At 39.0% G+C, this 16,881-nt stretch overlaps 1 protein-coding gene across 2 annotated transcripts in view; it reads right to left on the bottom strand.

Moving 5' to 3' along the window:
- antxr2a (ANTXR cell adhesion molecule 2a) overlaps window positions 1-16,881 on the bottom strand; it is a 226,464-nt gene that overhangs the window by 158,379 nt on the left and 51,204 nt on the right. For both annotated transcript variants that reach the window (XM_073065216.1, XM_073065215.1), the window contains exons 5-7: window positions 11,517-11,624; window positions 10,456-10,524; window positions 1,374-1,454 (exon numbers count right to left, since the gene is read on the bottom strand). In XM_073065216.1, the coding sequence (XP_072921317.1) occupies window positions 1,374-1,454; window positions 10,456-10,524; window positions 11,517-11,624 (258 nt within the window). The remainder of the gene's footprint in view (window positions 1-1,373; window positions 1,455-10,455; window positions 10,525-11,516; window positions 11,625-16,881) is intronic.

Here is a 16,881-nt window from a genome sequence, read left to right on the forward strand (position 1 = left end):
AAGGTGAACCTGTTTACGAGAGGTACATCCCCTGGGGTCTCCTGTACTTCAAGCATCCTTTCCTTCCTCATCGTCACTCCCTTTCTCTCTTCCGGTATCCTCGGTGTAACGACCTCACTGTAGGTCCTGTCCAGAAAACTCTCGTTTTCGCGGATAAACCTGAGGTCATCCAGTTCTTTCTTCAGTGCTGCAACATGCTCCTTCAGAAGCTGAATCTGGACACACTTTCCACAGCTGTAGCAGCCGGGGGCACCATCAGTGTCCCTGACCTCCCACATCATGCTCGTAGCACACTGAATCAGCTTAGCGGTCATGTCTTCACCCTCTCCAATTGTGCCTGACGTAGTCTCTTCCCTCAGCCTCCTTGCCGAAGACTCGAGCCAAAGACTAGCACTTTTCACACCAGGCACTTCCCTCAACCAGGCCACTTCCTGACAGTCAGAAACTTTGTCACAAAATATTAATAATTTTATGCCAAAACAATGGTCATATGTGTTGTGGTGTATTAGAATTTTGTGAAATATTGGATAAAAGTCTGAACAGCTCTGTGATAGTTTAACTCCTTGTAAGCTCACAGCATGAAAGTTGTCACAGTATCTGTACAAGTTAAACACCATTAAACATTGTTAATGTCTAATGTTTGCTAATAGCAGCTGTAGTCTTCCTGGTCCTCAAGCTATAAGTAGCATCGGGATGTCTGTCAACGAACACAACAAAAGAAACCATGCTGAGTTAGTGGCCCGAGAGCAAAAGACCAAAGAGTTTATCTGACTCTGCGTGTCTCAATGCTTGTGGATTCAGGCACCTTTCCCTCAGTTTTTCGGATTTCACCTAAACCAAAGGATCGCGATCGATGGGTGCCTAGAATGGACAAAGGGTGATTTCACGGGTCAGAATTCTGTGTTCCCCCGACAACAGCGGCAATCAAGTGGCAGCTAAGAATGTTGAGCCCTGAAATCTCTGTGGAAATCTTTGGAACTTACTAAATAGTATTTATTTCCAACATCTGTAGATTCACTCGTGTTGCCTTTAAATAGTATTTGGTGTGGTTTATTTGTGCTTTCTGTTTTATGATACTAAGTTATGCTTAAGTTGCTTTGTCCTGCTTGTACTCCTATTGCCATGTCTTCTGAACACTGGGATTGGTGTGGGCCTTTTGGGTCTGATCAATTACACCATATTACTGCATGGCAGATACTGTACATGATGCAGTTTATTTCAAACGTATTTCCATTGGTAGAAGTAATCTAAATAAGCAACAGCAAATTTTATTCATTATTTTGATTGTCATTTAGAGCGTTTATAACTATATACCATTTGATACTGGTTATTAGAACCTTACTGTAACATTAATAATGAGACCAAATACTTACCAAATCAATTATGCCTTTCAGAGCATGAAATCCCCCATTAACAGGGAAGACGTGATCTGCTGAATTGGCAACACGTTCCAGCTTTTAAAATAAAGAAAAATAAGAGATATTTTAAACAACTTGTTTAACATTGTTCCTTTAATATTTTAAAGTTATGAAATCATTAGTCAATCATGTACTGTTAAATATGAAACCTTTTCATTTTTTCCAGAGTACTCGAGGTGAAAGAAACAGAACTTTATTACATAAACACCTAATTTCCATAACGTGAGAATATCAAGAAACTATTGATGGTCCAGATTTTCCACGGAATTGGCTCCGTGTGGAGCCCAATGGCAAAGTGATGCAAATTGTAACGTGTTTTTGCATCATTGGCACCATTCATTTCAATGGGAAGCATTGAGATAAGGAGTAGAGGCAAGTTTCCTGTAATTTGCACCTTTTGATTTGATTGTCTTGTTTACCATATATCTCAATTGCTTTTGGTGTGATTTATTTTTAAGTCTTTTATCATCTTTACAATTTTAACAGTGTGATTAATAATCAGAATGTCTGTGACAAGTCTATTCATTCCTGGCGTAGCATACAGAGCTGTTAAAATACTTGTGTGGCATTTACGATCCCAAGCTTTCAGCTATAGAAGGGGGGCTTGCTTCAGTAAGTTGCTGATAGGGGATTCACTCAAGATAAGAGAATTAGCTGGGAGCTTAGACGTGGTGAACCCTGAATTCCCAGGAAATACTCGACCACCTGTCTTCTCAACTGTAATTGCTAACAGCAGTTTCTCTGCAGTCACACCTATCCAATCTAGATGCAGACTGCCAAAAACGCTAGCTGGTGCGTCCAAGAATCCAATGGCATTGCACAAGCAGCAACAAGACTTTCAGGAGCACAGTTAAAGGAGGCCTCACATTCCCAAAAGCTTTGAGATTCAACAAAGCTCTATGTCCTCTGAAATATCTCTGATTTAAAAGCTATTAAAATATAAACAATTAAACAAAACTGGAGAAAGGTAAATACATCAATTATTTTAGAAATAAATAAAACAAAATGATTTAAGAAGTTATTTCCCCCTCTCTTCCCCTAATTCTTTGCTTTAGAATCCCATTCAAAGTAACAGGATCTCTGATTCTCTATAACAATGTAAGTAGGGAAAGCAGTTGACCAGCATAGTGCTGGACAACTAGGAAGACCCAGCAAGGCTAGAATCCATTACTGGAGAAACGCAGAGGATGAATTGACTAATTATGATGACTGTCTTTTAAACAGCTAAATACTGACAGATGGTCCAATCTGTATGTTTGAACTTTGAGTGATAACATTCTCATACAATGCTATTTTGCCTGAAAAAACTGAAGCACAATACAATGATAATAACAGACAAACATAAGAAGCTATAAAAACAGGCCAATAAACAGGCACTCAGCCCCTTATGTCTTTTCTGTTAGTGATCAAAATCCTGACCTATCTGACCTTGGAACTCAGTTCCATTTTCTTGCCCAACCTACATGTCTAGGTTTCCTTATATTCCAATAATCAAACTATCCATCCCAAGCTTGTCCGTACTCAGTTAATTGGCATCCCTAGCTATAATGGAGCAGTAAAAAACTCAAAGTTCAAAGTTTATTTATCACCAAAGTACATATACCAAAGTGCTTCTCTGAGTGGAGGCCTGTGACTAGTGGTGTGCCACAGGGATCAGTGCTGGCTCCATTGCTATGTCATCTATATCAATGATCTGGATGATAATGTAGTAAATTGGATCAGCAAATTTGCTGATCATACAAAAATTGGAGGTGTAGTGGACAGTGAGGAAGGTTTTCAAAGCTTGCAGAGGGATTTGGACCAGCTGAAAAAATGGGCTGAGAAGTGGCAGATGGAGTTTAATACAGACAAGTGTGAGGTGTTGCACTTTGGAAGGACAAACCAAGGTAGAACATACAAGGTAAATGGTAGGACACTGAGGAGTGCAGTAGAACAGAGGGATCTGGGAATACAGATACATAGTTCCCTAAAAGTGGCGTCACTGGTAGATAGTAAAGAGAACTTTTGCTACATTACCCTTTATAAAGCGAAGTATTGAGTATAAGAGTTGGAATGTTATGGTGAGGCTGTATAAGACATTGGTGAGGCCGAATTTGGAGTATTGTGAGCAGTTTTGGTCACCTTAATTACAGGAAGGATATTAATAAGGTTGAAAGAGTGCAGAGAAGGTTTACAAGGATGTTGCCTGGACTTGAGAAACTGAATTATAGAGAAAGGTTGAATAGGTTAGGACTTTATTCCCTGCAGCATAGAAGAATGAAGGGAGATTTGATAGAGGTATATAAAATTATGATGGGTATAGATAGAGAGAATGCAAGCAGGCTTTTTCCACTGCGGCTAGGGGAGAAAAAAAGAGGACGTGGGTTAAGGGTGAAGGGGGAAAAGTTTAAAGGGAACATTGGGGGGCTTCTTCACACAGAGAGTGGTGGGAGTGTGGAATGAGCTGCCAGATAAAGTGGTAAATGTGGGCTCACTTTGAACATGTAAGAAAAACTTGGACAGGTACATGGATGAGAGGTGTATGGAGGGATATGGTCCAGGTGCAGGTCAGTGGGACTAGGCAGAAAAATGGTTCGGCACAGCCAAGAAGGGCCAAAGGGCCTGTTTCTATGCTGTAATGTTCTATGGCTCTATATGACACCATATACGACTCTGAGATTCATTTTCTTGTGGGCATACTCAACAAATCCACAATAGAATACTAACCATAATAAAATCAACGAAAGACCACCCAACTTGGGTATTCAACCAGCATGCAGAAGACAACAAAATGTTTTAATACAAAAAGAAAGAAATAATAATAATAAAGAAATAAGCATTAAGTATTGAAAATATGAGATGAAGAGTCCTTTAAACTAAGTCCATTGGTTGTGGGAACAGTTCAATGATGGGGCAAGTGAGGTTGAGTGATTATCCCTTTTGGTTCAAGAGCTTGATGGTTGAGGGGTAATAACTGTTTGTGAACCTGGTAGTGTGAGTCTTAATGTTCTTGTACCTTCTTCCTGATGGCAGCAGAGCGAAAAGAGCATCTCCTAGGTGATGGAGGTCCCTGGTGATGGACACGGCTTTCTTGCAACAGTGTTTCATGTAGATGTGCTCAGTGGTGGGGAGGGCTTTACCGATGATGGACTAGGCCGTATCACTACCTACTCTGAGAAGAAATTCTTCCTCCTTTTATTACATGGCTGGTTCCTTATTGTGAGACAATGTCTCCCTGTTTTGGACTCATCCACCAGAAGAAGCATTGTCAAAGCACAGATCAAACCCATTCAGAATTTTTAACAAAAAACACTTTTTGTTCTTCAAATTTACCAGCAATATTAGCCCACTCAGCTTAGTTCTTCACTCAGGATAACTTAGTTTTATCAGAGAAACCTTCACTGTATGACATTCAATACCCTACCTACAATGAGATCTAAACGGTATGTTGTATTCTAGGTGCAGTTTTAGAGATGTCTACTACATCCTTTCAGTTCTCATCTTGATAAGCTTCCTACCAATCTTAAGTTTCAGTAAGATTGTCTTTCATCCTTCTAGCAGAGCTTGAAAGTAAGAGCATAGAGAAAAAAGTAGAAGGGAAAGGGGAGTGGCGGGATGAGGACTGGAAGATGGGTGCTTCTTTTGACAAATGACTCCAGTGAGGAAACTGATAAAGAATGGTTCAGCTGATGTATCTCTTCTCCCTCAACAAATCATGAAGTGGACTTCATTTTATCCCTCGCTAACAGTCACTCTAACTTATGTGCAGCCCTGTTGTGTCACTTCCCTCCTTTCAAACTGATTTACTTCCCCCATTTCATTCACTGGAACTTCCTTCGAATTATTTTGTCATTTTTATTTAAACACATTTCCTTCCTGTCATGGACCTTTAAGCTCACCATGCATCACTTTTTCTCAAGAAATATACTATTTTTCTTTCCTGTTCTTTGAGCCTCCTGGCTCCATTTCTTTCCCACCTTACCTTCTATTTTTTGTAACTGCTGCCTCAAACTAAAATCCTTCTTTAAGCTTAAATCTTCTGCGTACCAAGCCACACGTCTCCAAATGACACGTTGATACTTCCACAGATTTCTGAAATCATCTTGCATGAAATGTTGTTCAGGGATCAATTTCTCCCCAATGCCGTTTAGCAATTCAATCCCACCTAGGTTGTTAAGACCAGTGAATCATAAACCCCATTCTACCATTCGCCTATCAAGAATGTCAGTCTCATGAATAAGAATTTGTTCATATACATTTTCCCAGCCGATGATCCAGTTAGTACAGATGCACTTCACTGAAACATGGTTCACCTTCAATTACACTCGTGTTACAGAACACTCCACTGTCACTGTGTACGGTATCCTGTTATCACTTCAACATACTGACCACTCATTCTAAGTCACTGGCTGTCCCGTTAACACTAACAGCAATCTTTAAATCATTCACTCTTTTAGAATCATATACATCGCTCACAGGATCAAAGTTCTACAGCAGAGACAACTTATTACTTGGTATCTCTTGCAGCCATTTTAAGCTCAGGGTCTTCTTTAACATCTGAAGCAAATTCTTCCCCCTTACTCTATATTTGGTATGTTCTTCTCGAATGCAGTTTTTTTACATAGCATCTAAATTACTCCGGACAAACCCAATAAACCTAATATCCTACCCCATCAACCTGCATTTTATGAATCAAATCTATGTGCTCCAGTGGCATGTTGTGCTTTCCAGTACTGTCAACTTCAGAAGATCCCAGAGGCAAAGGCCTCTTTGTTTAATCTACATGTTATTGCTGTCATCAACATTCAGGGGTACATGCATGTTCATACATGTAAAGGTTCAATGTTTCAATGATTCAATGTTAGCAAGGTCAAAATCATAAATTTAGCCCTAAACCTTATGGCTAGTTGATTATCTTCCCCATTAATCCTTTTTTTAAATTGAATTAGATAACCATAGACTAATCATGCCTTTAGTTTTAATCATGATTGAGTTTTAAATTGGTATCCTATCACCGAGAGCATTTACCTCACTGAAAAATACATTTCTTCATTCTGCGAACCAGACCTATACTGTGGTTGACTATTAAATGTTCCTGGATTTCATTCTCATTCACCACTTTCAAAAACTATTGCCAAGATATATGTATATCACATTTCAAAGTACTTCAGGATTTATTTTTATGTTAGAAGAAGTTAGTTTTCAGAAATTGTACATTACAGAAATATTACAGCTTTCTACTGTGGAACATTATTTTTCAAACAATTCTTAGAAGTTCTAAAAAACTTAAGTAAAGATCCAGGTTTGATATAATTTTAAGCTGAGCTACTGTAAAATTCAGACATAACGTGGAATCTGCAGCCTTCAAGGGTGCAACTAATTTTGCTTTGGAATTCATCATTCACGTACCTTGCACAAAAGGCACAACTTTTATATTAACAACATTTCAGTTTGACAGTGCTTCCGTTTGGTAAATTGAATCTTTACAAGAGAACTCTAATTAGTGATCTTATGATTAATCTCATCATAATTTCTATCTAGGATATTTCCACTGAGAAATTGTATGATTATGATCTTTTGAAGAGAATGAAGCACAGTGGGAAATGCATTGTGGAAACCTTCATATAAATTGTCTCACACAAACTGGGCGCAGATTCAGGCCACACAATTACTGCAACATTAACCTAGTTTCAACATAACATACCAATCTGAATTCTAAATTTGCCACTTGGTATCCTCTTGCTTTATTTTGTGAACCAAACCTATAATTTGGTTCACTTTTAGAATGCATATGGAAGCTAAAATTAGCACAGGCCAACACTCCAGCTACAAATTAACTATGCATTTAGTTTGAGTAATGGCTTATCAGAATTCAAATTTCTGACATTTCCAGAAATCACAAAGTACTCTGAAAATATACAATATTTTGGTCATTGCAAAATTGATTTCTCAATGGATTTGCAACTGCAAGAGTGTAAACCACTTCAAACTTGAATGTGGCTTTAGGCCCTTTCACATATTTTCATCATTTGGATCTTTATAAGTAAGGACTTGTAAACTTCCTCGATTAATCCTACAAGAGATATAACCTAATAGCTTAAGACTGGCAAAGTTATGAATGAGTCATGATTGTCTCTGCAAGCAAGTTAGAGGAGTCCCATGGCTCCTCATTATATATTCTGTTTATAGCGTGTTAACTATTGAAAATTCTTACAAACTCAATGTAAAAATAATTAATTATAAATTCATTGAACCACAAACTGTTAACTAGTTGGGTTATGTTAACAGAGGAATTCCGCTCTTCCCCACCTGACTTGGATTTCCCATGACATCACCATGAAACGTTAAGGTATTGCAGTTATCACTTCATTCTCTGTGGTATAAACTGAATCAGAGATTCTTAATGGAATCTTTAATAGGAACTATTAAATATTGCTTAACATTTTACACTACATTGCCAAATGTATTTTTATTACAAGTTACATTTTGTGGTAACTTAAAGAACTCGCAAAGAGCAATGGAATAGCATAGAGACATTCAGTAGAGCATGTATTGTATATACAGTGACGAGAGATGGAGCCCTGCCCAATCCAAAGTGAGATAAGCAAATGTAATTACTGCTGAGGATGTTTGTTTTTAACTACAATATATAATAAATGTAAGAATAATAAATAAAAAGAGATTGAATTGATTTTAGTAACCCAACAACTCAGCAGTTGGAAAAAGACAGAGAGAGAAGAGATGAGTGGATGAAAAATGCACCGTATGCAAAATTATCAATGTTCTTAAATTATTACTTGTTGATTTATTTGTGGTAAGATTTCCTTCATGTGTTGTGTGTGAGTTACATGCACTGTGCTGTGCACCTTGGTTCGGAGGAATATTGTTTCCTGGTGGTATACATGTATGTGGTTGAATGACAATAAATCAAGTTCCACCCCTATGGCAGCATGTGGATTGGAACCACACTGTATCTAACCTCCCCTCCAAGTTATACATGTTCAAAGTAAATTTTATTATCATACAACCCTGAGATTCATTTTCCTGCGGGCATACTCAGCAAATCTATAGAGCAGTAACTTTAACAGGATCATTGAAGATCAACCATATACAGAAGTCAACAAGCTGTGCAAATACAAGTATAAATTAACAGCTATAAATAACAAGAACATGAAAGAACAAGATAACGAGTTCTTAAAGTGAGATCATTGGTTGTGGGAATATCAAAATGGATTGGCAAGTGAGTGTAGTTATCCCCTTTTGTTCAAGAGCCTGATGGTTGAGGGGTAGGAACTGTTCTTAAACCTGGTAGAGTCCTGAGGCTCTTGTGCCTACTACCTAATGGCAGGAGCAAGAGAAGAGCGTGACCTAGGAAGTGAGGGCATGGACCTCACTTAGACATATAACACCATCCCTTCAGTGTTGTTGCATCAAAAACTGTAACCTCCACCTCTTTGCCAACCCATCTACCCAGCTAAATATATTGGATGCCTTCATTATAGTAATTCAAGGGGTAGTCCATTGCCATCATCATAATGCAATGATGTGCTTGCCAATGATTTATCAGCTCTTGACGAATGAGAGAGAAATGATATTCTAGTGTAGTTCCTAGTGTAAAACAGAAAAAATAACCGAGAGCCATTTTGTGCTGGGTTCTGTGAACAACACTATTCAAAGTTTGGACTGGGAAGTTTGAATAGGTTAAGTCCATATTCACTGGATGTTAGAAGAATGAGAGGCAATAATAATGAAACATAAACGATTCATAGAAATATTGACAAAAATGCTGGAGTTTTGACTAACAACATGCGGGATTCTGGAGTAACAGAGCAGAGTCTTAAAATAAAGGGGTGCCCAGTAAGACTGAGGAAGAATATTTTCCTCTCATTGGGAATCTTTGAAATTCCTTGCCTCAGAAAGCCATGAAGCTTTGAATATACTCAGAGCAAAGTTAGATTTATAATCGTGATAGAAACAAGAGTTATGCCTATACGGCAGGAAAGGTGCACATTATCTTACTCAAAATTCAAATTCAAAATTGATTTATAATCAAAGTATGTAAGAGAATACAACTCTGTATTCCTGCAGGCCACCATGGAACAAGGAAACTGTCCAAGAAAATATCAATACCCAATACATGAGAAAAGAACAAATTGTGCAAACAGCAACAAGCAAGCAGACAATACTTAGACTATCAAACACCAAACTAGGAGCCCAGTAGTATTCAGTTCAGTGTCATGCTGCTGGACCACTGCAGGCCACAGGGCAAAGCATTCTTCACTGAAGACCCCAGACTGCATCAATCACCTCAATCAGACTGCTCAAAAACAGCCGTAAAAAGAGTAACTTGAATACAGGAACACATGTAACATGAACCCTAAATTCCCTCAAACAAGTCCACTGACTCTGATCAATCCTTGCAACGAGGACCACGAGACTCTTGCACTTTCCTCCGACAGCAGCTATTGAGACGGAGAGGAATACAGCACCAAACACCCACCAGCCCTCTGCTCCAATACTCATCAGCTTCAACCTTACTGGAACACCGCAATTGGAGAAAAGCAATGGAGTCAATCATGGGCTCATGCCATTGACATCTCAATCAGAGAGAGGTAATGGAGTCAGTTATGGGCTAGTGCCCAGTCTCCAGGCTGTCAGACCTTCAGGCCACATATTCTCATCCAAACCTCACCGAATTCTCTCGGAGACAGCAAAGCACCAGATCACTCAATCAGTCCAAAGACACACCATTAAAATGTAACTTAAAGATTCCAATCGCACGCAGCTTAGTTGTAGAATCATATTTGAAAGAAGAAGTAGTTTCATGAACTGTCTGTAGGATGTCGCTGGCCGCATTGCTTGCTGGTGCCATCTTGAAGCCATTGAATGGCAAAGCAAAATTGATAGGCCAAATGGCCTATTTTGTATTACCTTATGTTTTGTGTATTTTTTGTGAATTAAACCAATGCACTATTGTTGTAACTTTAATCGCATCTCTATCTCCTGACTTAACACTGAATGCAGTATTAGGCAATAGAGTAACACTGTAGATTCTCACCTGCTGTTCCTTAAAATCTTTGACTCCAACGCAGTAAATGATTGCTCCAAGAGTCCTTGACCTGTCAGCCTATAATGAAAATCATATCAAATTAGTGCCTGGTAAAAGAAATGCAGCTTAATCCAACAGTACTCTTGAAATTTGCAGATGACACCTGAATTGGCAAAATAGTAGACAGTGAAGAAGGTTGTTTAAGTTTAAAATAGGATCTAGTTCAATGGGAAAGTGGGCCAAGGGAATGATAGGTGAAATTTATCTCATATCTATCTATATAGAATTGATTGCAAAGTGATGCATATTGGGGGAAAAACAGGATAGGACATGCACTGTAAATGCCAGCTCTTGGTAGTGATGTTAAACAGGCTCAACCTTGGCTAGTTCCTTGAAAAGTGGAATGCAGGTGGAAGGGTGGAGAGGAAGGCAAATCATCGGCTGAGGCATTAATAAGAGATGGGACACCTTGTTACAGCTATGTAAGATGGTGCTTAGGTCAAACTTGGAGCATTGTGTGGCGTTTTGGTTGCCACTCTGTATGAAGGACCTTACTCAGCCAGAGATGGTGCAGAAAAGGTTGTGAAGGATGTTGACCAGATTGGATTGAGTTACCTGATGAAAAGTATACGCTGCTGTTTATTTTTTCCTTGAAGACATAGACAGGTAGAATGCCAGTGTCTGCTTCCACTTTTACCTTGGGAGGAGTGTCCAGATAAGTTGAGAGGTAGGGTGTTGAAAAAAGGTCTGAGAGGAAAATCTGCAAAATAAATCGTAGGAGGCATCTGGAATGAGCTGCCAGAAGAGGTGGCAGAGGTAGGAGGCATCTGGACAGTTACTTGAATGAAGAATGGATACAGCAGGGGCTCCCAACATAGGGTCCACAGACTTCTTGCTTAATGGTATTGGTCCATGGCATAAAAAGTTTGGGAACTGCTGGCATACAGGGATGTGGAATTAATATAGACAAATGGGATTAATATAAGGTAGATATGGTGGTCAGCATTAACACAGAAGGTCAAGGGACCTGACTCTATGCTGAATAACTATACTCAGAATTTTACACTTACCTCTTTAAGTGTGTATGACAACACATGCTCCCTCAGTTCTCCATCAGTTAGAACAATAATAGCACTTGCAGTCTTCAAAGCTGTCTGTTCCAGTATTTGCTCATTAGCCTAACAAACAGAAATAAATCATATTTTCAGTCTCAGTTTTAATTTTTAAATAAATTACTGAGCATTTTTTTTAAATCACATGCATCCACTTCTCTGAAGAATTGAATGAAGTTTTACAAACTCTGGCTTATGATGACAGACTCCCTCATCTAGCACAAATTATATCCTTGAATATCCAACAGTCATGAACTATTTGCAAACAAACCCACAAGCTGGTGTTGGACATTCCACACTGAAACCAACTCCTTGTAGATGAGATTATAGCCAAATTAATTCTCAGACTTTTTAAATCATGTTTGAAAGCACCTGGCCATTATCCATTTATTTAGAGATACAGCACGGAACAGTCCCTTCCAGCCCTCCGAGCTGCACCACCCAGCAACCCAACCATTTAACCCTAGCCTAATCACAGGACAATTTACAATGGCCAATTAACCTCCTAACCTGCATGTCTTTGGACTGTGGGAGGAAACCCGCACCCACACTGGACAGGCAAACTTGCTGACAGAAGGTGCCGGATTTGAACTTTCAACTGCAACATCCTTAGCTGTAATAGCATCGCACTAACTGCTACTCTACCATGGAGCTGTTATATTCTGTGCCTCTAAGATGGCACAAAGTTAATGGATTTGACATTACATGAAACCCTGTCTAACTGCAGTGTTCAAGCAAACAAGCAGTAAAAGATTAACAGATTTGCAAGGTCACATACTTAAATTTTCAATAGTTGTACAAAATGTGTGTACAATAAACCATGCACACTTTTGGAGGTGAAAATTAAATAAATTATTTAAATGCACCAACATGAATTTTTGATAATTATCAATGCATTTCTCAAAATATTGTGGCTCATTATTCATTCATCCTTATCTACAATCTTCAGCAATTCTCCCAAAAACAGCAATCCCTCCTTTTAACAGTATTAATCAGGAGGAAACTAAACAGGGAGACTTTCAAATACTGAGGAAGGATTTTGGTCCTCACGGTAACATACTTTCGAATTTTTTAAGACATTGGAAGAACTTGTTTTTGCTGAACTCCCACCAATGTTACAGTTGAACATTGAGAGAAACACTACCAAAGGTCTGCAGTTAAATTTACTGCAAGTGAAACTGACTTTGTGTATTTAGTTTAACAGAACTAACAAAAGCAAACTGAGGCAAAGCAAAGATGGTTCACTCTGGTCAGCCACAAATAGATATAACAGTAAAAAAAGGAATGGCATTATCTAACTGTGATCCATTGCGATTTAGTGATAGGACTGCTGTCATATAACCTTACAGGACTTTTAACATGATTTTTTTCCTCTTATACTTTAGATGTACTATACTGCATTTCAATAGGAGTACTCTCACATCAATGTTTCCAACCTCAAGCAAAATCTAAGCCAAGGCTCCAGTACAGAACTGCAATTGTTTCAAGATTTGTCTCGACCAGGCTTACAGAGACGCATTCTAAATCTGGGATATATGCATTACAGGTGTAACAGTTACCCTACTCCTTCACTGCACATGGAGGCTAATCATCCAGCCTGGATTTAACACAACTCTTCATTAATATATCTCTACAATTTTACATCAGGTAGCCGTAGCCTAATAACAGAGTTCCTATTCATCTGAACATTTTAATTATTTCTTAGCACTTCAATATGTTTCAACATTTTAAGCAATTTGCATCCTTTGTAATAGATTACAGTATAAATATCTCTTAAGATCACAGATCTTTGAATTACCAGCTCAGTGTTTACAATTCCAACCAGCTACCTTCTGCCAGTGTGCTCCAAAGGCTGACTTCCACAGTGTGCTGAGGGGTCTTGAAACAAAATTTTGTTTTATTTTCGGTTAATTAATTCAGTAATCATAATAAGGCACTCAACAAACACAAATTGAATAGCTATGCTGCAGAAACAATACCACTCTCTCTCCCTATAGATGCTTGTTGACTTGTTGAGTAACCCTGACAAACCTTTTTCTTTGCTTTTCAACAACTGGAATTACCTCTTTGTTCAGTGCTGTGAGAAGACTTCATTCACTTATACATATCTGCCTAATAAGCCAAGCATAATTATAAATAAGTATAATAATAATAGTTTCTGGTTGTTGTTCTTTTAAAAAGAGTTTAGTTCAAGTGGAAAGAATGTTTGGCTTTAAACTGCTAGTACAAACCATTCTGCCTTTCTTTATAATATGCACCATTAGGTTGATGAAGGAGCATGCAGAGTATTTTCCCAAATGGCCTAATTATCTGTTAATATGACTGCAGAGATTTTTAAAACACACTAAAGGTTGATATTTAATCAGCAGGAAGACACAGCAAATGCTGAATTATTAAAATAGTATCAGATTGCCCTGCGACCAAGGGTCTTCAGAAGAGTGGAAAAATTAGCTTTTATTTTGAACCACAAAGAGACTGGTAAACTTGAGCAGCACCAAACCAAATTACTGAGAAGCTCAAAAAGAATTCCATCTTTGCCAATAGAGTACGATTCTTTGTGAAAACTTAGGCAGTGGTTGGTAAGGTCAATGTAACTGTATTTCATAAATTTGACCAGGTAAAATCATGCCACTAATCCCAGCAGAACATTAATACACTCAGCAATGCCTACATAGCCAGGATCCACCCCCCCCCCACACACAGCAATACATTGCAATATAATTATAAAAGGTAAAAATTACAATAGGAATTATATATTCAAAAATAAATTAAGTAAGTAATGCAAAAAGAGGGGGAAAAGTGAGGCAGTGTTCATCGGTTCATCTTCCATTCAGCAATCTGATATCGGAGGGGAAGAGGCTGCTCCTGCAACATTGAGTGTGTGTTTTTGGGCTCTCGTACCTCCTCCACGGTGATAGCCATGAGAAGAGGGCATGTCCTGGGTGATGGGCATCCTTAATGACGGGCGCCACTTTTTTGAGGCATTGCCTTTTGAAGGTTTCCTCGATGCTGGGGAGGCTAGTGCCCACGATGGAGCTGGCTGAGCTCAGTACTTCCTGCACCTATTTCCAATCCTTTGCAACCAATTAGAATGCTCTCCATGGTAGATTTGTAGAGGTTTGCGAGAAATTTGGAGACATACCAAGTCTCCTCATACCTCTAATGAAATAAAGCCACTGCATGCCTTCTTTGTAATTGCATCAATACATTGGATGCAGGATAAATTTTCAGAGATGTTGACACCTTTGTTACATACCCCGCGGGTATCTTGTGACTGTCTTATGACCATGATGTAATTGAGTATCTTGTGAGCATGACGTAGTTGTCTTGTGATGGTGGGGTGATGTAATTTTCCCGCCAGTGTGAGGTCACATGATGTAATTTTCCCGCCGGTGTGTGGTCACATGGTGTAATGTTCCAACAGGTATATAAGGGGAAACCCCTGTTGTGACGCAGGTTAGTTCGATAGTCAGGTCGTTAGTTAGTTTTGCTGCGTATTTGTCTCATGACACAGTTTCATTTTTAAAGTGGCGCTTTTACTTTCTATTGTAAGGAGAAAAGAACCGTTGTGCCGGCAGTTTCGCCAATCACTTCTGGTTCTGGTTTGTTGCATCTTTGATTTACCTTTACAGTCTAGTTGGAGAGTGAAGACTTTACCAAAGTAAGGGAACCCTAATGATTGAGTAAAGTTGGTGTCGTTCGACGGTTTTATGAAGGATTGCCCTTATTGGATCTTCGTTCAGGAATAGTGACCTGCATCTGAGATAATCCCTGCAAGATCAGGAAGGTTTGTGCAGTGTTCACCCTCCAGCAACAAAAAGGTCAGTTCCTTTAAGCCGTTTTATCTCCTTCGTTGTGAATCCTTTGAACAAGGCACCTCTTGACTGTGATCAGCAGATTCATCGTTTTCTTCAGAGAAATTGTTGTTGCAGTAAAGTCTCTCCTTACCGACCGTATAAATCACTTGGACTTTCAAATTTACCACTTTGAAACTGAGTTCGAATTTACCACTTTAAGAACTATTCCAGAGTTTGGCTGTTTGTTAAATTACCGTATAGCAGTTAACTCCCGGTTAAGTTAGTTGTTTGTTTACTTTTCACTTTTGTTGAGCAGAGTTTAATAAATGTTTATGTTTGTTTAAAAAACCTGACAACTCCATATTCATTGTTGCCGGCCACATAACACCCAGGAAATTCAAAATGCTCACCCTTTCGACTGATTCGTTGAAGAGGACTGGTGTGTGTTTTCTTGGCCTAAGTCCACAATCAATTCCTTAATCTCACTGACATTGAGTGCAAGGTTGGTGTTGCGATGCCACTCAGCCAGCTGTACTCCGCCTCGTCGCCATCCAAAATTCTGCTAACGATAACTGTGGCATCAGAGGATGTATAGACGGTGCTTAAGCTGTGCCTTGCCATACAATCGAGGGTGTATAGAGAGCAGGCTAAGCACGCCTGTGTTGATTGCCAGTGTGGAGGCGATGCTATTTCCCATCCACACTGACTATGGTCTCCCAGAGAGCAGGTCAGGATCTAGTTGCAGAGGAGATACAGAGGCCCAGGGTTTGGAATGTGTTGATTAGCACTGAGGGCATGATTGCATTGAATGCTAAGATGTACCCAATAAACAGCTGCCTGACATAGGTATTGCTGTTGTCCAGGTTATGATGTTCTGTGACTCCAAAACATTAAACTAATTAAAAGGAAAGCACGGAGCCAGGACTGTACATTAGTTTTGTTTTTACTTTTACTGAGATGCCTACATATGACATGGCAACACAATTATGTATGCTTTTCACGTTCGATACATAATGCATTTCTGGTTACATGTAAAACAATGAATGCTTAATGAAACAATAGCATATTTACATTATTACACCAAATATTACTAAAATATTAAATACACAACACTTGTCCCTGCTTAGCTATAAACTTCAACTCAATACAGAATGCATCTCAACTATACACACAGTATTCTATAAAATACAACTACTATGTACAGGCATCCACAGCATAGTAAATTTTAAATTGTCTCAAGATTTATCGCCAAGAGGATTTCTTACTTTCCTGACAAGGGGTTCAGCTGAGACTTGTGGCTGTGAAACAATCTCATGTTCTGAGGCCTCCTCCATGGTGGCTACAGGAGCCGACTCTAGAACTGCAGGAACTGGTTCTAACAGCCTTCGATACGTTTCTTCCGGACGTGTCAGCATCCCAAACGGAACTTGGCAAGCATCACTAAACGATGTGGATCACATGTGAAGACAGTGTCTGATGTCCTTTACCTTTTGAGAAAGCGCCTAACACAGCTTTGTCCATTGCTA

The sequence above is a fragment of the Hemitrygon akajei genome, chromosome 13 (genome assembly GCF_048418815.1).
Source record: "Hemitrygon akajei chromosome 13, sHemAka1.3, whole genome shotgun sequence".
NCBI classification, from domain to species: Eukaryota; Metazoa; Chordata; class Chondrichthyes; order Myliobatiformes; family Dasyatidae; genus Hemitrygon; species Hemitrygon akajei.